Source organism: Muntiacus reevesi, chromosome 17 (assembly GCF_963930625.1).
Source record: "Muntiacus reevesi chromosome 17, mMunRee1.1, whole genome shotgun sequence".
Classification (NCBI taxonomy): domain Eukaryota; kingdom Metazoa; phylum Chordata; class Mammalia; order Artiodactyla; family Cervidae; genus Muntiacus; species Muntiacus reevesi.
In genome coordinates this window covers 27,809,785-27,832,928 of record NC_089265.1, presented here as the reverse complement: position 1 = coordinate 27,832,928, position 23,144 = coordinate 27,809,785, and the positions used below count along the sequence as shown (strand labels likewise).

General features: G+C 37.9%; 1 protein-coding gene across 3 annotated transcripts in view; it reads right to left on the bottom strand.

Moving 5' to 3' along the window:
• The window catches only part of ZDHHC21 (zinc finger DHHC-type palmitoyltransferase 21), a 72,567-nt gene extending 49,908 nt beyond the window's left edge, over nucleotides 1-22,659 (bottom strand). The window contains exons 1-5 of one of the 3 annotated variants that reach the window (XM_065908136.1): nucleotides 22,530-22,659; nucleotides 13,889-14,024; nucleotides 10,345-10,499; nucleotides 4,193-4,391; nucleotides 3,251-3,349 (exon numbers count right to left, since the gene is read on the bottom strand). In XM_065908136.1, the coding sequence (XP_065764208.1) occupies nucleotides 3,251-3,349; nucleotides 4,193-4,346 (253 nt within the window). In that variant the 5' untranslated portion in view covers nucleotides 4,347-4,391; nucleotides 10,345-10,499; nucleotides 13,889-14,024; nucleotides 22,530-22,659. The remainder of the gene's footprint in view (nucleotides 1-3,250; nucleotides 3,350-4,192; nucleotides 4,392-10,344; nucleotides 10,500-13,888; nucleotides 14,025-22,529) is intronic. The other 2 variants (XM_065908135.1, XM_065908137.1) reach the window with 2 other exon arrangements.
• Nucleotides 22,660-23,144: the final 485 nt, after the last annotated feature.

The window sequence follows — 23,144 nt, the reverse complement described above, 5'->3', positions numbered from 1 at the left end:
AAGACTCACATATTAGGGGGACTTTTTTCAATGACTATGTTTCAGATCACAAAGTAATGTTTTGGGGAGAAAAATATAACTTGAAACTAACAAAAATCAATACAAGGACTGAGTCTTACTAGAGGTTTTCTGGCAGAACTGGTTGGCAATGCAAGAAATCAACAAACAAACAAAACAGAAACAGACTCAAGAAACAAAGAACAAACTAGTGGCTGCCAGAGGGAGGGAGTGGAGGGGATGCAAAGTAAGTGAAGGGGATTAAGAAGTGCAAGTTTTCAGCTATAAAATAAACAAGCCTCAGGGATGCAAGGTACAATAGGGGGTATATACAACAATAAAAAAATAAAAACAAGGTGGCACTAGTGATGACAAAAACAGAAGTCTAACATGCAAGTGAAGAGCTTAATGATGAAAATGTTCTAAGATTGCTTGTGGTAATGGTTGTACATCTCTGTGTATATATAAAAGACACTAAATTGTACACCTTAAATAGGTGAATTATATGATGTGTGAATTACACTCAAAGTTGTTTTTAAAAAGTTAAGAGACTGAATAAAATAATTTCATAAAATTAAAAAAATGTAATCAGCCTCCAATTAAAATAAATTTATATTTAAAAAATTCAAAAATGACAAAAAGTAATATTTCTGTATTTCAAACATGCATGAAATTTAAATAGACATTTAATAGTTTCATTTGACTATTCCATCTACATGTCCCAAAGTTTATAAAATCAAATTCTTGGGATCTTCACATGGAAGCATTCTCTTATATTCAAATTTCTCATACTTGGTGGGTCATATAGAAACTAAAGTTACTATGTTTAAAAAAACAGAAAGGCATGTAAAATATTTCAGAAAGGCATGTAAAATTTTTTAAAGTAGCTGAACTAATAAAAGCATTAGGGTTTAAGTTTCCATTTCTAAGGAGTTCAATTACATAAAACTGTTCACCCTTAAAACAATGCAGAATAAGGGTCACTATTTTGTAGAACTCAACACTTTAGTCATTATTTTTCACTATTAAATTTTTATTTTTTTAACTAAGTTAAAACTATATCTATACAACTATAAAGTAACTGAGCAAAAAGTACATGATAGCTTTAATTAGTTTCCTTCAAACCAAAGCAAAGATGAATAAGGGGTAAGATAATTCATTTGTAAGAGGATTCATGGTAAAAAAGATGATGGAGACAAGGACCTGGGCTTCATAGCAACTCTGTAACAACCTACTGTATGACCTGTGAAGGACAATCTATGCTCCTGATTTACCCAGTCTACCCACCTCATACAACCACCTTGAGGATCATATGACAGGAGATACCAAAAGACTTTAGAAACTTTAAAATGTGATAAATAAATGTGTGGATTTTTTTTTTTTTCTTTTTGGTTGGGCAAAGGGGAACTCTCCACTGAAGAAAAACAGCCCAAATGTCAATGAGAGCAGATATAATGCAGATAACCAAAAGACTGGCAAGATGCCATGGTATCCTCATCGCCGTAGCCTAAAAATTAAGGGTAACACAGCAGCTTCAAATGGATTCAATCTGGCCCTCAGGTATAATCTGTTTGGTATTCATTTAAAAACAATGTTTTTAAAATTTTGAATTAGTTGCTAATATTTTTTTAAATCATAAAATGTCTCATAAAAATTGAGATTCCGTGTTTTCTCTTCAAAAATTCCAAGACCTAAAAATACCCGTCCTGCATGACAATTTCAGTGTAGCTGATTAGTGCCACTTCCTTTAGATAGGATAGGAGATTTTCAAGATGAAATAGTTCCTTCCTGGCCCCTTTCACTGATTTGTACTATCTGACAGATGTAGGCATTTGAATATTTGACCACAGCAAACTGAAGTTTTCATCAGAAATGAGTCCTGAGTTAGGAAAACCCTGCTTCCTTGATTTTCTGGGAACATCAAGTTTCAGAGTTGAAGTAGAAAAATACATGTATCAGTATTTTAGACAGTCTTTTGTTTTAGGTTAGTTGAGAAGAGAGATTCTATACAAATTACAGACTGCCATCTTCCCTGCCCAAACACAGGCATACACACACACACAATAACCATTAAGGGACAGTGATACTGTTCTATAAATTAATAAAAATACTCAATATTATTTTCAGAAATTTCTACAACTACATAAATAGCAGTGTCATTCCCACTTGATCATTAAATGTGCAAGGTCCATTAAGCCCCAAAATCATGGATCTCAAAAACCAATCACAAACTCAAAGGAGGCTCTCTAAGTGACTTGCCACTTCTAATTTTGGAAAGAATGACTACATTGCTTTCCAAACTTCTACACATTAGAGTCACCTGGGATCTTTCAAAAGCATGGATACCTGGCTCTTACCCCCAGACATTCCCATTTAATTAATATAGGATGTGATTTGGACATTGAGGTTTTTTAAAGCTCCCTAGGTGATTCTAATGTACAGTAAGTTCAGAAACTACTGCATTACTATAAAAATATTCTGGTTCTATAATGTATAGAAAAGACATATAAATTTCTTCCTAGAAGAAAGTACAGGGTTCTCAAAGATTACATAGCAAATGTTCAAAAGCAAAACTCAGGAAAGAGGATAAGGGAGGTTTACTATATCTGGCAAGCAATACATTTTAAATTTATTTCTGTGACTAAATGGTTACTATGCAATCAGGTGACCAAAAATTACTTCCATTGACACTAGAACAAAAGGCTTTCAAATTTTTCACTGAATTGTTCCAACTTGGAGAAAAACAAGCAATAGCATTATGATAAAACACATATTTATTTTGTAAATATTTATAAATATATTGCAAGCAATATTATACTTATAATATCATGAGGTAAGTGGCACCATCAAAAACTCCTCTACTAAATAAAAATGTGATTTTTCAGGTAATATCATTCAACAAATATTTACCCCAGCAATTATTACTAAGTGACAGACTGTTTAGGCCCTAAGGATATAGTACTGAACAAATAAGCAAACAAAACAAAATATCTACACCCTCACAGCTCTAGAGTGGAAGGAGTGAGAGACAAATAAACAGCCAAACTGAAAAGGACAGCCAGAGACGGCAGATACGAGGAGGAAGCTGGGATTTGTGGTTTTAAATTGAGAAATCTGGAAAGAAAACACTTGAGAAGAGACACGAAAGTGGCTTAGATGACTTATGCAATTAATATACCAAAGGCAATAATACACATTAATAAAGATGGTAATTCTGACATAGTAAAAGTGATGAATGATAAGAGCACCATACCTCCATGTGGGATCTTTGGGTTTTCAGGGAGTCTTCCTGGATCAGTTATTGAGGCCCTCACTAAAGCAACCAGACAAAACATGGCAATGCCATAGAATACTTGAAAATAAGCAAATAAATAAAATTAGTATTTACCCTTCAAAATGTTTTTTGAGAAGCATATTTAAAGGTTAAAAGCATATTTTAATTAACAGCATCAGCCTAATTCTCAGAGATAAGATGGAAAAATGATTAACTCATTTCATTCATCAAATAATACTGCCAAGAGGACTTTCTAAAATATACTAATTTTAAATAGTTATTTTGTATAGCAATTGATAAACTTGTTGTAAATCAGATTCATTATGAACAGAAATTAATGGTATATTAACTATCAGAAATGAATTCCTTTTTTAATTACTACATATACTATATTTGATAGCATCAAAGCAGCATTTTTAAACCTATACTACAATTAAACTTTTTCATTAACTCTAACTGGCTAGCTTCAAAATTACATTGGATTAGTGATGTTCAACTGCTCTTTTCAATAGATCTTGAGATTCTCAATTTGAAAATAAAGAATCTAGAAACTTTTTAATTTTACAATGAATAACACTTTAAACTATATACATTTATACATGTACTTTAATTATCTAAATTTAAATTGTATAACAGAAACATTAAAAATACACATACACCTACATAAATAGAACTATTGTGCCAGTAGCTTTAAACAAAATGGTTTTTGTGATTTTGTAGAGTTAGATATGAAAATATACCAATTACCTTACCCTGCAAAATATATAAAGGTCATTCTTTTAAAATGAGTAAATAATTTCATATTAATAGCACTGAATAATATTAAAAGGAAGGTTATTATAGTGGTATTACACTCCAAAAATATTCACAATGAGAAAAAAATCTTTAATTATACAAGAAAATAAAGATTTAGAAACTTACTTATTATTAATATGCCTGGAATATGTCCTTCTTCGTAGTGAGGAAAGAGGACAATTTTGGGAATTAAAAAAAAGTTGTATAACCAGACAAAGACAATCAAACCCATGCAGCACCAACCATGTGGGTCAACAACAAAGTGAATCCGGAGACCCATTCTGCAGCCCTATGACTGCCTACCAATCCACAAGCAAAGATGAACCTAAGGAAAGGGAAAAAGAAAAAAATTACTTATATAGGAAAAATTATCTGGCTAAAACAAAACTACCTTAGTGGCAACTATAAAATGACACTAATTTCCTTTGTACATATATTTTTGACATTATAAAATCCTTTGGAAAACAAAGGGAAGTTTTAGGCTATTCAAATTTCACCATAAGCTTCAAATAATTTAATTTCAATTTCTATTATGGGTTGAGATCACAGTGTAAACTGGCATTACCTTCTGAAGTTAAACACAAGTCTGTCTTTAGCTCAGCAATTCCATGTGTAAGTTCAAGAGACATAGTGCATATATTCACCAAAAGATATTATTAAAACTACTAAAAAAATCTTGTACATAAGACTAGCTGATGGTCATCCAAGTCAAGAGTACCCATCTCATGATGGGAAGTATGTTTACTGACTGGAAAGGGACATGGGGGAAACTTTGAGGAGCTAGAAATGTTTCATATGTTGACCTGTTGCTTTATGGTATGTATATATGTAAAAATTCACTGAGCAATACACTTAAGATTTGTTCAATTTAATTCTTAAATCATAATAAAATGCTTAAAAATCATTTTGAAAAATTATAATAAAAAATGAAAAGTAAATACAAATTGCCAGAAATACTTAAGTTCGTGGAATGAAGCCCAACTAATATTATTAATACTACCAATTCAAGAAGACTCCTGCTTAAAATGTGGCTTTTTTCAGTTCAGTGTTAACAAAATGCTAATACATCTCACAATGAGATGCTTAAAGTTAAGATATTTCTGCACAGGTATGAAAAAGTGACTTAAAATATGTCCTTTAGCAGATATAACTTATAAGCCCTCAATAATAAATTACCATGTAAGGTTTGGGTTTCCCACGTGACACAGTGGTAAAGAATCTGCCTGCAATGCAGGAGACATGGTTTTGATCTCTGAATCAGGAAGATCCCCTGGAATAAGAAATGGCAACCAACTCCAGTAGTTTTGCCTGGAAAAATTCACGGACAGAGGAGCCTGGCATGCTACAGTTCATAGAGTTGCAAAGAGTCAGACACAACTGAGCGACTGAGTATACATGTAAGGTCGAGGCAGCAACATTTTTTACATAAAATACAATGGAATAATACAGTAATAAACTAGTTCTATTTCTCAAACCTGTAAGCAAACAGGAATCAGTTGAGGTGTTTTTTAAAAACACTTATTCCCAGGCCTCATTCCAGACATACTGAATCATAATACTTTACAGAGTAATGCCCCAAAACCAATAAAATGTTCTATTGATAAAATGGTCCCCAGGTGTCTCTGATACAGTTGACTGGTATCCAGGAACCACTAATCCAGGAGCTTCACTATGACTTCAAATGTAGAGCAATAAGTTGAACTCATTTCAACAAATATTCAATGAGCCTCCACCATACACCAGTCACTTGCTAGACACTGTAAATACAATGAATAGGACATGATCTTTGCTTGAAGGAACTAACAGTCTAATGGAGGAAAAAGTCATAAAATGGGTTTAATATGATATAATGCATTCCAGGGATGTGGACAATATATTGGAACTACCCCCACCACGGAGGTCAGGGGCCCCACCCAAGAGGAGCTACCCCACGTCCAAGGAGCGGCTGAGCGTGGGCGCAGGAGGGCCGAGCGGAGCTACTCCACGTTCAAGGTCAGGAGGGGCGGCCGTGAGGAGATACCCCTCGTCCAAGGTAAGGAGCAGAGGCTGCGCTTTGCTGGAGCAGCCGTGAAGAGATACCCCGCGTCCAAGGTAAGAGAAACCCAAGTAAGACGGTAGGTGTTGCGAGAGGGCATCAGAGGGCAGACACACTAAAACCATAATCACAGAAAACTAGCCAATCTGATCACAGGACCTCAGTCGTGTCTAACTCAGTGAAACTAAGCCATGCCGTGTGGGGCCACCCAAGACGGTCGGGTCATGGTGGAGAGGTCTGACAGAATGTGGTCCACTGGAGAAGGGAATGGCAAATCACTTCGGTATTCTTGCCTTGAGAACTCCATGAACAGTATGAAAAGGCAAAAAGGTAGGAGACTGAAAGATGAACTCCCCAGGTCGGTAGGTGCCCAATATGCTACTGGAGACCAGTGGAGAAATAGCTCCAGAAAGAATGAAGGGATGGAGCCAAAGCAAAAACAATACCCAGTTGTGGATGGGACTGGTGAGAGAAGCAAGGTCTGATGCTGTAAAGAGCAATATTGCATAGGAACCTGGAATGTTAGGTCCATGAATCAAGGCTAATTGGAAGTGGTCAAACAGGAGATGGCAAGAGTGAATGTCGACATTCTAGGAATCAGCGAACTAAAATGGACTGGAATGGGTGAATTTAACTCAGATGACCATTATATCTACTACTGTGGGCAGGAATCCCTTAGAAGAAATGGAGTAGCCATCATAGTCAACAAAAGAGTCCGAAATGCAGTACTTGGATGCAATCTCAAAAATGACAGAATGATCTCAGTTCGTTCCCAAGGCAAACCATTCAATATCACGGTAATCCAAGGCTATGCCCCAACCAGTAATGCTGAAGAAGCCAAAGTTGAACGGTTCTATGAAGACCTACAACACCTTTTAGAACTACCACCCAAAAAAGATGTCCTTTTCATTATAGGGGACTGGAGTGCAAAAGTAGGAAGTCAAGAAACACCTGGAGTAACAGGGAAATTAGGCCTCGGAGTACGGAAAGAAGCAGTGCAAAGGCTAATAGAGTTTTGCCAAGAGAATGCACTGGTCATAGCAAACACCCTCTTACAACAACACAAGAGAAGACTCTACACATGGACATCACCAGATGGTCAATACCGAAATCAGATTGATTATATTCTTTGCAGTCAAAGATGGAGAAGCTCTATACAGTAATCAGCAAAAACAAGACCAGGAGCTGATTGTGGCTCAGATCATGAACTCCTTATTGCCAAATTCAGACTTAAACTGAAGAGAGTAGGGATAGCCACTAGACCATTTAGGTATGACCTAAATCAAATTCCTTATGAATATACAGTGGAAGTGAGAAATAGATTTAAGGGACTAGATCTCATAGACGGAGAGCCTGATGAACTATGGATGGAGGTTCGTGACACTGTACAGGAGACAGGGATCAAGACCATCCCCAAGAAAAAGAAATGGAAAAAGGCAAAATGGTTGTCTGAGGAGGCCTTACAAACAGCTGTGAAATGAAGAGAAGGTAAAAGCAAAGGAGAAAAGGAAAGATATTCCCATTTGAATGCAGAGTTCCAAAGAACAGCCAGGAGAGATAAGAAAGCCTTCCTCAGCGATCAATGCAAAGAAATAGAGGAAAACAACAGAATGGGAAAGACTAGAGATCTCTTCAAGAAAATCAGAGATACCAAGAAAACATTACAATCAAAAATGGGCTCAATAAAGGACAGAAATGGTATGGACCTAACAGAAGCAGAAGATATTAAGAAGAGGTGGCAAGAATACACAGAAGAACTGCACAAAAAAGATCTTCACAACCCAGATAATCACAATGATGTGATCACTCACCTAGAGCCAGACATCCTGGAATGTGAAGTCAAGTGGACCTTAGAAAGCATCACTACGAACCAAGCTAGTGGAGGTGATGGAATTCCAGTTGAGCTATTTCAAATCCTAAAAGATGATGCTGTGAAAGTGTTGCACTCAATATGTCAGCAAATTTGGAAAACTCAGCAGTGACCTCAGGACTGGAAAAGGTCAGTTTTCATTCCAATCCCAAAGAATGCTCAAATACTGCACAATTGCACTCATCTCACACGCTAGTAAAGTAATGCTCAAAATTCTTCAAGCCAGGCTTCAGCAATACGTGAACCGTGAACTTCCAGATGTTCAAGATGGTTTTAGAAAAGACAGAGGAACCAGAGATCAAATTGCCAATATCTGCTGGATCATGGAAAAAACATCTATTTCTGCTTTATTGACTACGCCAAAGCCTTCGACTGTGTGGATCACAATAAACTGTGGAAAATTCTGAAGGAGATGGGAATACCAGATCATCTGACCTGCCTCTTGAGAACCCTGTATGCAGGTCAGGAAGCAACAGTTAGAACTAGACATGGAACAACAGACTGGTTCCAAATAGGAAAAGGAGTACGTCAAGGCTGTATACTGTCACCCTGCTTATTTAACTTATATGCAGAATACATCATGAGAAACGCTGGGCTGGAAGAAGCACAAGCTGGCATCAAGATTGCCGGGAGAAATATCAATAACCTCAGATATGCAGGTTATTGATATGCATATGCAGATATGCAGATATGTGACACCACCCTTATGGCAGAAAGTGAAGAAGAACTAAAAAGCTTCTTCATGAAAGTGAAAGAGGAGAGTGAAAAAGTTGGCTTAAACCTCAACACTCAGAAAACTAAGATCATGGCATCTGGTCCCATCACCTCATGGGAAATAGATGGGGAGAAAGTGGAAACAGTGTCAGATTTCGTTTTTTTGGGCTCCAAAATCACTGCAGATGGTGACTGCAGCCATGAAATTAAAAGACACTTACTCCTTGGAAGGAAAGTGATGACCAACCTAGACAGCATATTAAAAAGCAGAGACATTACTTTCCCAACAAAGGTCCGTCTAGTCAAGGCTATGGTTTTTCCAGTGGTCATGTATGGATGTGAGAGACTGTGAAGAAAGCTGAGTGCCGAAAAGTTGATGCTTTTGAACGGTGGTGTTGGAGAAGACTCTTGAGAGTCCCCTGGACTGCAGAGAGATCCAACCAGTCCATTCTGAAGGAGGTAAGTCCTGGGTTTCACTGGAAGGACTGATAGTGAAGCTGAAAGTCCAATACTTTGGCCACCTCATGCGAAGAGTTGACTCACTGGAAAAGACCCTGATGCTGGGAGGGATTGGGGGCAGGAGGAGAAGGGGACGACAGAGGATGAGATGGCTGGATGGCATCACTGACTCGATGGGCATGAGTTTGAGTAAACTCCGGGAGTTGGTTATGGACAGGGAGGCCTGGCGTGCTGCGATTCATGGGGTCGCAAAGAGTTGGACACGACTGAGCGACTGAACTGAACTGAACTGACTGATAGGCACAGATAGGGACTAATTAAATCAGGACAAGACTCCCTGGAGCAGAGTTCAATCTTAAAAGAAGAGTAAAAGTTATCCAACCAAAGAAAAGTGACAACTGTACTGCAAACAGAAGGAAGTGTAGAAGGTATTTAAGACTTAAAAACTTTTAAGGGAGAGCAAGCGGTAAGAAATAAGGGGCTATTATCACGATGGGCATAAACTGCCATTCTTAGACACTGGAAAGCTACTAAAGCAAGGGGCAGGGTAACACAGTGAGGTTTATACTTTAAATAAAATATTAAAGCTCTGGTGTGGAGGATGAAATTAAAGACGATTCATTCGGGCTAAGAGAAGACAAAAGTCAAAATTAGTTTTGGAGAAATTAGTTGTAGAATCAAACCAGTAAGCTTTTGGAGGGTATCTCCCAGATTTCTAACATATATCAGACTACTTCATTCTAGGAATAATTTATCATCAGTTGAAGAGCCTCACAGAACTACCCTTTAGAGACTTGGCCAATGTTCTTTAAAGTTACAAAGCTACCAGCACAAAGAAAAAAAGATTAAGGATTACTTAATTCTAAAAGAACACGCTTCTCCTATTATCCCGAGAACCTTGAAACACTGGAAATGCAGGGGGAAAAAAAGACAAGAACTCAAATACAACACCACCCAACCCTTTAAATCAGATTTGGTGTCTTAGTATTTATGCATGAATTTTAAAACTGAAATAATGCCTAGATCTTTAAAAAAGTAAAAGTTGAACTTCATTACCTTTTAACTAAAAAATTAAAAGATCTATCAGTATCATTAAAGTAAGGAAAGCCACAGAGGATAAAGCAAGCTATTTAATTTTCTAGGTATCATTATTTTAAAAAGTAAATGAACTCAAATGCAAATAATAAGCTATCAACATACCTAAAAAAGAGAAACATTAAAAAGAATGTTTATTTTTACAATCTTGCCAATTATCAAGTGCTAAAAGAAATGACAGAAGTCTCTGTCTTTCAACATGATCAGTATCATTAACTTCACGTATCTTCTTTCTTTTAATCTTTCAGTTCCATTCAGAACTAAAAAAACAGACAATGAATTTCAATAATTATATATAACAGTAATTTCATTACTTATTTCTAAATATAAAAGTATCAGAAACAGAGATGCATAAAACCCAGCAAAACAAGTAGCAAAATTATCAAACACTTAACTCACTTTTTAAACTCTATTTTCACTCTCCTCTACCAGAGAAGAACAAATTTTTCTTATCACTGCAACACATTCCTCACAACAGAAACTATATTAATGAAAAGCACAGTTTAAAATGTGTCTGTTTTTCCTGGATATAAACATACACACTCAACAAGCTCTAAAAGAACAAGAATTCCCAAGGAAAAGTGACCTGAGTATAGAAATATAAAAGAATGAACAAGTAAGACTTTGAATATTTTCAAAAAAAATACCTGATCAGTGAAAATTAGTGCCACTGAATCCTGACAACTGGATTGTAGAGACGAAAACAGAGCTCCAAATCAGATTACAGCCAGAAACATGTAACTGGTAGGGTTGCAGGGTCATGCCTCTTAGTTAATATCTACCAGGCGTGGCTCACGGCTGAACAGAAACTATTACACATCCTGAGCAACCACCAAATTGAACACTATGTTGCTACATGGTTTTAAGGGTGGCATCTGTAAATACTTTCATCAGCTAGAGAATTCAACGTATTAATTTGTGTATTAAATGATGAGCTCATAACTCTTTGATGTAACTAGTGGACACACCGGTCCTTCAACATTTTTGAAGATTGCTATCTGGTAACTATACTTGGGTGCTGTGACCAACTTCATTAATAATATAAATTACTACAGCACAACGTTTCTTTTCCAAAGAAATTATAACTCAACTCTAATAAACTAGGCCATGTAAATATTTACAATGTTCAACCTACTCTGGTAGGAAGCCACCTTTCCTTTTCTGCCTTCTTCAGGCAACTAAATTTCACCTAAAATAATTTCATGTATTTTCCTCAGGAAGAATATTGAAGTCACTACGAAAAGTATCAGAAAACTATGACAAAATTATAACACCAGAATGCTGGTTTTGGAAAGTGATAAAAGTGAGTCAAAATAATTTACAAGAAATTGAGCCAAATGAGTATCTCTAAATTCACAGTTTATATGACTCACCATGTCATCCAGTGGTCTTATTATTGTTCCATGAATAAGAATATATATACCTCTCTCATTCCTTCTGTCCAAAATGTCCCTGCCGTTTTGTTTGCTCTATTCAAATTCAACTCATACTTCAAGGTCAATTTGAATCTCACTCTCCATATGAAATTTTTTTACTGGCACCTAAGTTCACAGCGAATTTCTCTTTCTCTTCAAAATTTCAAATAAAAAGAAAAACTAACAGAAGACTATATATAGTAAGTGACTTTATAATCTTAGAATGAGAAAGATCTTTAGTAAGACCCCATAAGCCATGTTTAATCACAGAAAGATTAAAATCTCTGAAGCTCAAAACACAGCAGAAACAATATTAAAAGACAAAGCACCCTTGGGAAAAAGAATATACCATGTTTCTAGTAAGAGTCATTAAAGTAAATACATGGAGAGGCAATTCACAAAGGACAAAAAAAAATCCAATGGTTAATCACTGCTGACTAGAAAAATGCGAAATCACTAGTTGTATTTTTCATCCTTTGTATTGACAAAATTTTAGAAAGACAGATGACACTCAATGTTGAAAGGGCACAGAGAAAAGGACACTTTCAATTCATTGCTGATAAGCATGTAAACTGATATAGTCATCTTTGGAGGGCAATTTGGCAGTATCTATTAAAATGTCAAACTCTCTGACCCAGCATTTTTATTTCTAGTTATATCTATAAAAACATTCACTAGAGTGTACAGGTATATATATATATACAGCACTTTTTATAGTCACAAAAATACGGCACAACCTATATACCCATGCAGGGACTTCCCAGGTGATCTCAGTGATAAAGAATCCGCTTGCCAAGCAGAAGTGAGGGGTTCTCTCCCTGAGCTGGGAAGGTCCCCTGGAGGAGGAAATGGCAACCTTATCCAGTATTCGTGCCTGGGCGCCTGGTGGACTATAGTCCACGGGGTCGCAAAACACTGGACACAACCTAGCCCTAAACAACAACAAATGCCCAAAGAGAGAGAGGGAAATGGCCATATACTGTAAATCATAATACATCCACAGCATAGACTATTTCCAAGCTACTGCAATTTTTAAAGAAGAAAAACAAGTTGATCAAGATTTGCATATGGCAAAGTCTATGGGGGGTGCATATCTTCCTAAAAGGAGGGCAGGATAGAGTTGAACTAGGAAAAGGTATAAGGGCACTTTCTGAGGTGCTGATAAAGATCTCTATCTTGACACAAATTTGAGATATACAGGTTATAAATTTGTTGAAACCCAGCAAATGTGCACTTAATATTGGTGCATTTCATGGTATGTCAATTCACCTTAAAAAAAAAAATCCTTTAAACCAATACTGAACTCTAGTTAATGATGTGTACACTGAAGTACTGGGGAGAGGGGGAAGGAAGTGTACAGATGACTGCAGTTTACTTTCAAATGGATCCCAAAAAACATGGATTAATGGGTGGACTCAGAGATGGATGAGCATGTGATGTAGTTCAGTAAAACATTAGTTGTAGAATCTAGGTGATGGGTATGAAGGTATTATAGTATGAAATTCTTTCAGTTCCTCTGCTTAAAATCTTTCATAATTAAATGTTGGAGGGGAAAGTTACAGAGAAGTTTGTGCAATGTGATTCTTTTTTTGTTAGAAAAAAAAAATAATGTGTAAGTTATTTCTGTATGTGTGGAAGAAAATACACCTACCAAACTGTTAACAGTGGTTATCACTGGGCTGAGGAAGGAAAGAATAGAGAGAGGGAATGCCATCACATTTTGTAAATATATTTATGTATAAGTCTAAGCTTATTAAGAAATAAGTGCGCTTGTGTTCAGTCGTTTCAGCTGTGTTCAACTCTTTGCGACCATATATAGCTTGCCAGGCTCCTCTGTCCATGGGATACTCCAGGCAAGAATACTGTAGTGGGTTGCCATGCCCACCAAAAATTTTCATTTTAGCCTCTTTTTATTACTATGCATTATCTTTACGTGGAATGTTTTTCAAATTATTATCTTTAAAAATGCAGCACAGAAGCATTAGCGATAAAGCCACATAAGACATACACTTCAGGAAGATGTTTCAATATTATTTACAGATTTTTTTTCCCTCTGTGGAAAAAGCCTTGTTTAAGAAAATGCGTAGTTAAGATTTTAATATGAAAAACTTTACATAAACATACAGTAACTATAATTTTTTGCAAATGAAAGATTGTTAAAATTCATCTAAACATAACACTTTAAGGACACTAAGAATAAGAAACATATTCCCATTAAAATTAAATGCACTTACCACTTGCAAATTCACTGAGATGTGTTGTAATTTTTCTGGTACTTGAATTCAGCAGTTTTATCTTGATTTATTCTTTTTTTTTTTTATTGCATCCCAACAAATGGATCTCTCCTCAAAAGCAGTTCTCCATGAGACTCTATTAATGGTTTAATAAAAATGATCTCACAACAATGATACAAACTGTAAACAACTAAATATTCTAACTGCAAAATCACCAATTACAAAAAGTTTATATTTAGAAATAAAATGATCCAACTCCACTTAATTCTGTCTTCATACCTAATCCTGCCAGCCCCCCAAAATCTTTATCTGACGGCCATTATACATGAAAGTTTTCTCTTTTGAAACAACCCAGTTCCCATAAAATCAAATTAAGTGTTGTGTGTCCAGCATTTGGCTTCATCAAACTTCCTGACCACAAATCACAAAATAACAGTAGATTCTGAGGTCATTGATGTGACAAAATGCAATGTAATATCTATCAAGATGTTTAGTGTTTAGTTTAGTGAAGTAGCTCAGTCGTGTCTGACTCTTTGCGACCCTGTGGACTGTAGCCTACCAGGCTCCTCCCTCCATGGGATTCTCCAGGCAAGAATACTGGAGTGGGTTGCCATTTCCTTCTCCAGGGGATCTTCCCGACCCAGGGATCGAACCCAGGTCTCCCGCATTGCAGGCAGACGCTTTAACCGCTGAACCACCAGGGAAGCGTTAGGCTAGGACTATCTAATCACAATTGATAAACATAAGATAAAGAGTTTAAAAATAGAAGCACATATTAATTTAAATGTTTTAAGGAAAAAAGTTATCCTCCTATAATGAAATCATTAAGAGAATCAATCATTAAAGTTAATTTCTATAGTTCAGGCATAAACAGTAAGAGTTTAAGAGTTACTGTAAAGAGTCCTAGAAAATATACTGATCCGGAATTTCACTAATTCAATCACTTCCTGTTGTCTATATACCAAGCCTTCGCACTATGTATAGATTTAAAAAAAGAGAGAGAGACCAGCCCTATTGTCAACAGAGACAAACTAGTAAACAGACATGATCAACACCAACCAAGACAAAGTAAGATAGAGGGCAATGGGGCAATAATGTATCTCATAGAGGATGGGTACTGGTTCATGGGACATTTTTCAGTGTTGTGAATATTTATGTGTCTACCAGGCTGCGGTGAAAAATTTATTTCTTTTGGTGTTGCCACCAAGAAAAGATTGCTGGAGCGAGTGAAACCTGTGAGATGAAATGATGAAAAACGGAGGCTCTTCTGAATAAGCAAGCAAAGTAAGCAAAAGTATAAGGGCAGGCAAAGAAAATCTAAGTAAACTGAAATGACTAGAGTCATTTCATATGCAAGAATCAGATAAAACATGTTTAACCTTTCGAGAACAATCATCTTTAAGAAATATAGTTCAGAACATCTAGTAGCAAATACACAGAAATATATGAGATATGTGAGTTATATATTGCATATGTATAAAATATATAACTGAAAAAGTTTAATGAAGTGATATTTATCCAGACTATATGTGATATAGACTGCACTATTATATTGTATTTCACTTTAATGAAAATATATAGTGTTGGTCACAGCCTACTAGACTGATTTCATGACCTACAAGTAGACAAAGTAAAAAACACTGTTAAACCATGCCAATGAGTTTGGACTTCACCCTGAAGACGGTGGTTTAGAAAACACTAAAGGATTATAGGCAAAAGAATGCCGTGGAGAAATGTGCATTTTAGAAAGAAGAGCAACACTCTGAAGAACAAACTTGGGTGGATGGATAAAGCTCCAAGACTGACTATATGAAATAAGCTAGGTTTACTGGTTATTCAGTTGAGAGATGAGGGCATATGGTAAGTACCCCAAAAGCAGGAGTTTCTAAGGGAAGTGGGAAGGAGTAGGGGTGAAGATGGAAAACTTAAGACAGGAGGTATGCTAGAAAAGGGCAGAATAAGAACTTAAGAGTAAAACTAACAGGACATAGTGATCAATCACACATAGGGCAGATTCTAGGATGACTCCCAAGTTTTAACTTAGAGTCTAGGTGAATGGTGGTACCATTCCCCAAGAAAGGAAATAAAAGACAAGCTGTGAGTTTGCCATGCATGCTGCTTACCATAGGAATAGGAACCTATTACATACAGAGGATGTGGAAGAAAATATCAAAATCATTATCACTGCATTTCCATTCCCCTTATAGACTTCTTTTTTTTTAACTGCATTTGTCTCCCAGGGTCACTTTTTCTATGGATCATGATTGTTCGATTGTGAAATGTAACTTGTTTCTACTCTAGCTTGCTAAGCTAATTTAAAGTGGTCTCCATGGCTGCACATTTGCTTCTCAGGGACAAATACAGAATGACTTAGCAAAGGAGATGCTACGCTAACAGCAACGAATGAACTCATCTTCTAGAAAAGACCTCAAACAAAATTAAGTGTGGTCCAAGGAAGTGCTCTGAAACATGGCCAAAGTCAGTAATTCTGCTAGGACTATGCCTCCAGGGTGGCTTCTTAACGTTACAGCAAAATAGTAGTTTCTGTCAGTAACATTAGGTAACAGCACAAGTCAACCACCCATGAGTCAAACCCTAGGCATTCACCGGCTTAAAATCAAGGGGAAAAAATCCTACTTTGTATTTACAGTTATTAGAACTACATCACAGCCATAGCACCGAAAATGAGATAAGCATTTTATCTATTCAGCATGGCCATTCCTGTAGAATCAAATCTCACCCATGTGATATAAAAGCAATCCTAGTCTTAAAAACCCAACAAATTTTATGACAGCAAAGAATATCTCAAAGTTCTGTAAGTACAAAATGTTATTTATTTTTAACATTGCTATGTGTGAAAGACTGCAATTGATGATTTACAGGGCAAACAAACAAACAAAAAATCCCCCCCCACAGTGTCAAAATAAAATGGTTATCATATTATACAAATATATAAAATTTAAACCTTATAAATGCAGCTTTAAATAAATCTTAAAAATATAAATATATAACTGTATATATTTATACAGCTATTTAACTTCCAATTTTATCGACTCTGAGAAACTAGTCAAGTAATTCTACCTAAAATATCAGGATACAGCTGTCATTAATAATTAGCCAAATAGGTCATGCAATTTTTAAAATATCACAGAGGTATTCCGTTTATTTTAATAGAGTAGGAAATTAATGTTTAAGACAGTCACATTCAAATTATTACAGAGCCTCTTATTAGCTCTTCAAGCTGCAGTTTCTTTTGAAGCTTCAGTTTAACCATCTCTAATATGGTGATTAAAATACCAACACACAAGGTGACTGTCACACCTAAAGGAGAAATTGCCTGGCAAATAAGAAACACCTCCAACAATGGTAATTTTAAATGGGAGTTTGTAAGGGGAAGGAAGGACTTAAGATGAATTTTACATCTAGTCTTAAAAACTCCAAGATGAAACAGTGTTTCAGGGTTGCCATCATTAAAGCAGTGATTTGAGGTGGCGCTAGAGGCAGGTAAGAGACGCAAGGTTCAATCTCTGGGTCGGGAAGATCCCCTGGAGGAGGGCATGGCAACCACTCCAGTACTATTGCCTGGAGAATCCCATGGACAGAGGAGTCTGGTGGGCTACAGTCCATTAGGTCGCAGAGTCAGACGCGACTGAAATGACTTAGCAGGCAGACACAATTTAACTAAACCCAGCTATCTACTTTTTCTAACACCAGAGTCTGAGAACTACTTGTTAAGGGATGTGAACCCTCAGACAGTATACAGCCTTTTCCCTCACATCATACTATAAGCACGTAGGGAGGCTGTATTTCCACCAGGCAGACATGCAGGTGGTCTCTTCAAGCAAAAAACCAAAAACAGAGATCTGATCTAAAAATAGAGTGACTGAGCTAAATCTTTTCCAGGTAAAAGTAGAAGGCCTGGTGAGTTAAAGAATGAAGCATGGGAGAAAATCAGGGCCTGATTTCAAAAGCTAAGGAAAAATACAGAATTACAGTTGGGAATTCTGGCCCATCTGCTAAGGTCTCCAGCAAGATCCTGTGAAAATGTGGGTGAACAAAGTGTCAAAGCTGTACCACTGATGGTTTCAAGAATCCACTTCCTAGAACAAGTCTTTAAGTCACTATATTATGGGCAGAACTGAACATAAGCTGAGGCTCTTCTGTATATCTGCTTCATAGGTGAAAAAAAAAAGTAAATTTAATACCATTATTAAAAGTATTGCAATACAGTAACTTCTTCTAACAAAAAACAAACCTCCTAACAAAAAAACAAAAATAACTCATAAGGTGTGGGATGATATGATTAAAGACTACCTAATATTGTTTCAGTCAGCACAAACGGCCCATATGGGACTCTTCATTTAGGAAAAGGGACAGGGCAACCAGGAAAGAGCTGGTATTAAATGCAGGGCAGGGACAGAAGCTCCCTACCTTTGAACACAGGTAACTTCTGCTCAAACAGTAGCACAAGAAAAAACCTTCAGCTACAGGAAAAGCCAGAAATAGGCTCTGGCATTTCCTGGCTGTGAATTAGGCATGTTCTTCCATGAGGAAAGGCAACAGCTACTTACCCCTATCTAGTAACCACTGCACCAAGAACAGATTGGGGAAAAAAAAAAAAAACCAAAAGGCTAAATTAGATTTCCGTCACACCAGGCTTTACCAAAGCAGGCATGATTTAAAAACAATAATACTGAAAGAAAAAAGAAAATCTCTCCTTGCTTGCTGAAGCTGAAAATCCTACAACAGTATAAAAAAAAAAAAAAAGTTATTTATTCCATAATTACTGATAAAAGGCTTAAAATCAGAAGCCAGGTTGAGACCACAGTGGAGCATATTAAGTTAAAATTAAAATTAAATGAATCAGTGAGTAGTAAAATGCTAATTTTTACCTAGCCTGCCTTTTTGTGGAACTAGTAGCAACAGACAAGAGAGCAGAAACTTATTCAGTCCTTAAATGAACAAAGTTAATCCACTTGAGAGAAAAAGCACCAGGAAACAGAAGTCTAAATGGCAGAAGACAAATTTTGCAAATATCACATGTTTTCACCAGAGCACATCAAAAGAGGGAAATAAGTTAATAAACTACCATCACATTACTTTGGGATAGGTAGCTACCAATGAAAGTAGTGCTGTTTTATATCTACTAAGATATGTTTTTCAAACTAGGCCAACTCAATTTCAGTTCAGTTCAGTTGCTCAGTCGCGTCCAACTCTTTGAGACCCCATGGACTGCAGCACACCAGGTCTCCCTGTCCATCACCAACTGCCGGAGTTTACTCAAACTCATGTCCATTGAGTCAGTGATGTCATCCAACCATCTCATCCTCTGTCATCCCCTTCTCCTCCTGCCCTCAATCTTTCCCAGCATCAGCGTCTTTTCAAATGAGTCAGCTCTTCGCATCAGATGGCCAAAGTATTGGAATTTCAGCTTCAACATGAGTCCTTCCAATAAACTCTTAGGACTGATCTCCTTTAGGATGGACTGATTTGATCTCCTTGCAGTCCAAGGGACTCTCAAGAGTCTTCCCCAACACCACAGTTCAAAAGCATCAATTCTTCAGCACTCAGCTTTCTTTATAGCCCAACTCTCACATCAACACATGACCACTGGAAAAACCATAGCCTTGACTAGACGGACCTTTGTTGGCAAAGTAATGTCTCTGCTTTTTAATATGCTGTCTAGGTTGGTCATAACTTTCCTTACAAGGAGTAAGCATCTTTTAATTTCATGGCTGCAGTCACCATCTGCAGTGATTTTGGAGCCCCCAAAATAAAATCTGCCAGTGTTTCCACTGTTTCTCCATCTATCAGTCATGAAGTGATGGGACCAGATGCCATGATATTAGTTTTCTGAATGTTGAGCTTTAAGCCAACTTTTTCACTCTCCTCTTTCACTTTCATCAAGAGGCTCTTTAGTTCTTCTTCACTTTCTGGTTCCAAATAGGAAAAGGAGTACATCCGGGCTGTATATTGTCACCCTGCTTAGTTAACTTATACGAAGAGTACATCATGAGAAATGCTGGGCTGGAAGAAGCACAGGCTGGAATCAAGATTAACAGGAGAAATATCAATAACCTCAGAAATGTGGATGACACCACCCTTATGGCAGAAAGTGAAGAGGAACTAAAAAGCCTCTTGATGAAAGTGAAAGAGGAGAGTGAAGAAGTTGGCTTAAAGCTCAACATTCAGAAAACTCAATTTACTAGGTGCTTAACCAAAAAAAAATCAATATTCTAATAATGAGAAAGACGTGTTTTTCCATTTATTCTTTTCAGTTATCTATATTTTTTAATATTTTCAACTTTAGTAAGATGTATTAATGCACTGGTTTCTCTCAATGCTAAAGTGCCATTTGTTTTTAGTGTGTTTGAGAATCTGAAACAGAGTCCTGACGTTTCACTCCAGTAAGATAAAAAGCCCTCATTCCTTAACGCAAAAGTACAACTGAGCTTAGGACACAACTTCCTGGGAATACAAATAGCTTTTCCTTCGCCTTCCCTGTTATGTCTGGTAGAACTGATAACATCACTACGTAGTCTTCTACACTGAGAAAGATTTTATCGACTCACATTCAATTACAATTCCTGAAAACAAAAGCTCCACAGAGACATTACTAGACTTCTCAACTCATTTCTTCACTAATACATGACATTATTTTACCCATGTGCTTTTCCACAGGCTCTGAATCCATCTCTACGAATTAGAGAAATCAAGCAGTGAGTAAATAAGAAGAAAGAAATTTTATGAGTCACTGATTACTTCTTAAGAATCTACCTGTTAAGCTGATGGTTCCATGTTTGCATTTTTAAATGCTTAAATTTCTTTCATTAAGCGAAACACCCCAGAGGTAGGCAATGTGACACAGTTATCATTTTATTTAAAATACACTCTAGTTCATTTATTCCAACTATGGCTTTAAAAGTATGTTAAATTAAACAGAAATCACAACAGTTTGAAAGGACTTATATAATCCTATTGTTTTATCTCCAAATGAGGAATTCTGGAATAGTACTACACCAAATATTATGCTAAAAGTAGGGAATTATACATTTTTGGTTCTATTTTGATATAATTTTACTAATACTTCTTTGGGTATCTTTAACATGTTAAAGGGTCTTAAATTATTTACAAACTTAGCATATTCCAAATAAGCATGGGACAGCTAAAATAAGGCTTAAAGAATTTGGCCCAACTTCCTGGTTGCTCAGACTGTTAAGGAGTCTGCCTGTAACTCGGGAGACCCGGGTTCAATCCCTGAGTCGGGAAGATCCTCTGGAGAAGGAAATGGCAACCCACTCCAGTATTCTTGCCTGGAAAATCCAATGGATGGAGAAGCCTGGCAGGCTACAGCCCATGGGGGTCACAAAGAGTTGGACACGACTGAGTGACTTCACTTCACCTGGTTGTATAGATGAAAAATGTCATTGGTCACTGACCTACCCAGGAAACCACAGCTAGATAGTGACTGAGTTTTTCTTTCCACAACACCAAATTATTTGGTTCTTTCTTTCCAACCGATTTCTCATCTTTTCAAAAATACTTTTTGCCATGACCACACAGCACACCTAAGGCAAAATAAAGCAACTCTCTGGATTTTATTCTTAAAATTTTTAAAAATCTGAGGAGTTGGAAGGATTTAACAAGACACTACACCAAAAGTCTTTAGTCAAGGAATGGCATGTTCCAAACAGTCATCAAATGAAAATTATCATTATTTTACTTCAAGGAAGGTAGTGAATATTTAAAGCACGCATATTAGCATAACAGATCTTGGATCCATTTGACAAATATTTGTAACCTGTGTGCTTAATTATACTTACTCGTCTTTATTTTATACTGTAACTTCACACTATGATTTATGACCGGCCCACAACGACCTTGACTTTTTTTCCTCTTGTACTTTTATAGATGGCTACATTGCAATGTTTTCAAATAATAACTAGTCAGGTTCCCTTAGCCCTAGAGGTACCGACATCCTCCACTGACTCACAAAGGATCTTAATGCATGACCCAAATACAGCTTGAAAAAGACCACAGCATTAAATGGTTAAAATTCAGTGGCCTATTATAGTTAATGGTAACAAGTGCAAACTGCTGCCATCCATAAGCCATTTTCTCAAAACCACTCTTGGATCTGGGGGAGGGAGGCAGAAGGTCAGCAAAGGAGCAAGTTGTTTCTCCTCCCGCAAATTCTTTGAAGCCTCACCCCAGCGATCTGGGAATGAATGAAAAGCTGAGATGGAAAGAACAAATCCCAGATCTCTAGCAGGTCCCCGGGCGTGCGTAGAGAGACGGGAAACTAGAGTTCATACGTGAGAAGCTCGGGGCACAGATTTTTTTTTTCTTTTAATTAAAAAAACAAAACAAAACAAAAACACCACACAAACAAAAAATTACCCCAAATCACCTAGACTGGAACAGGAAACCACCAAACTACCAGTAATGGGAGGGGCAGCTGACGGGTGGCTGCAGCTCCCTGGCGGAAGATGCTGGGAGAAAGGCCAGACCCCAGGGGTGCAGGGCACGGAGAAGCCCCGGGGCTCTGAGCCGGGGTGAGGGCAGGTGCGGGCAGAGGACAGCGCGCGGGGCAGGGCAGGCGCCGGGCTGCCGCGGCGTTCCCGCGCCTGCACACACTCACCGGCGCCGGGGGCTCGCTCTCCCCGCCACTGCTCTCGCGGCTGCAGGCGGCTCGTCCCCCTCCACCTCCACCTCCGCCGCCTCCTTCTCCTCTAGTCCCGCCGCCGCCGCCCAGCCGGGCCTGCGCTCCCCTTCCGCTTCCGGAGCCAGAGCGCCGGGCAGGCGGGAGAGGTGCACCCGCCCGCGCGGTGGAGTGACCGGCTGCGGCTGCGGCTGCGGCTGCCGCCGCGGTCCCCGCTGCGCGCCCGGGGGGCCGCGATGGGAGCCGCCGAGGGCCCAAAGACCACAAAGCGCGCTTGGGGCGGGCGGTGACGCGCCGCGGCCACGTGCCCCCCGGACCGCCGCTCCCCGAACGCTCGCACCTGACGCACCTCGGCGCCGCCACCCTCCCGGGCTGCCACCTTCCCAGCTTTGCCCGGGCCCTCCTCCTCCTCCTTCCGCACCATTGTACCCACTCTCCTGAGTGACTGCAGAGGGACCTTTCTTTAAGGATCGCGTTTATCCTCTTTGCTTCGAAAGGGCTGTCCCGCGGGCCTCTCTACCCCTAACTCACACTGGATGGCCCCTGGTACCTTGCCTCAAATTGCAGTCCCCAGCATCAGTATCCTCTGGAAAC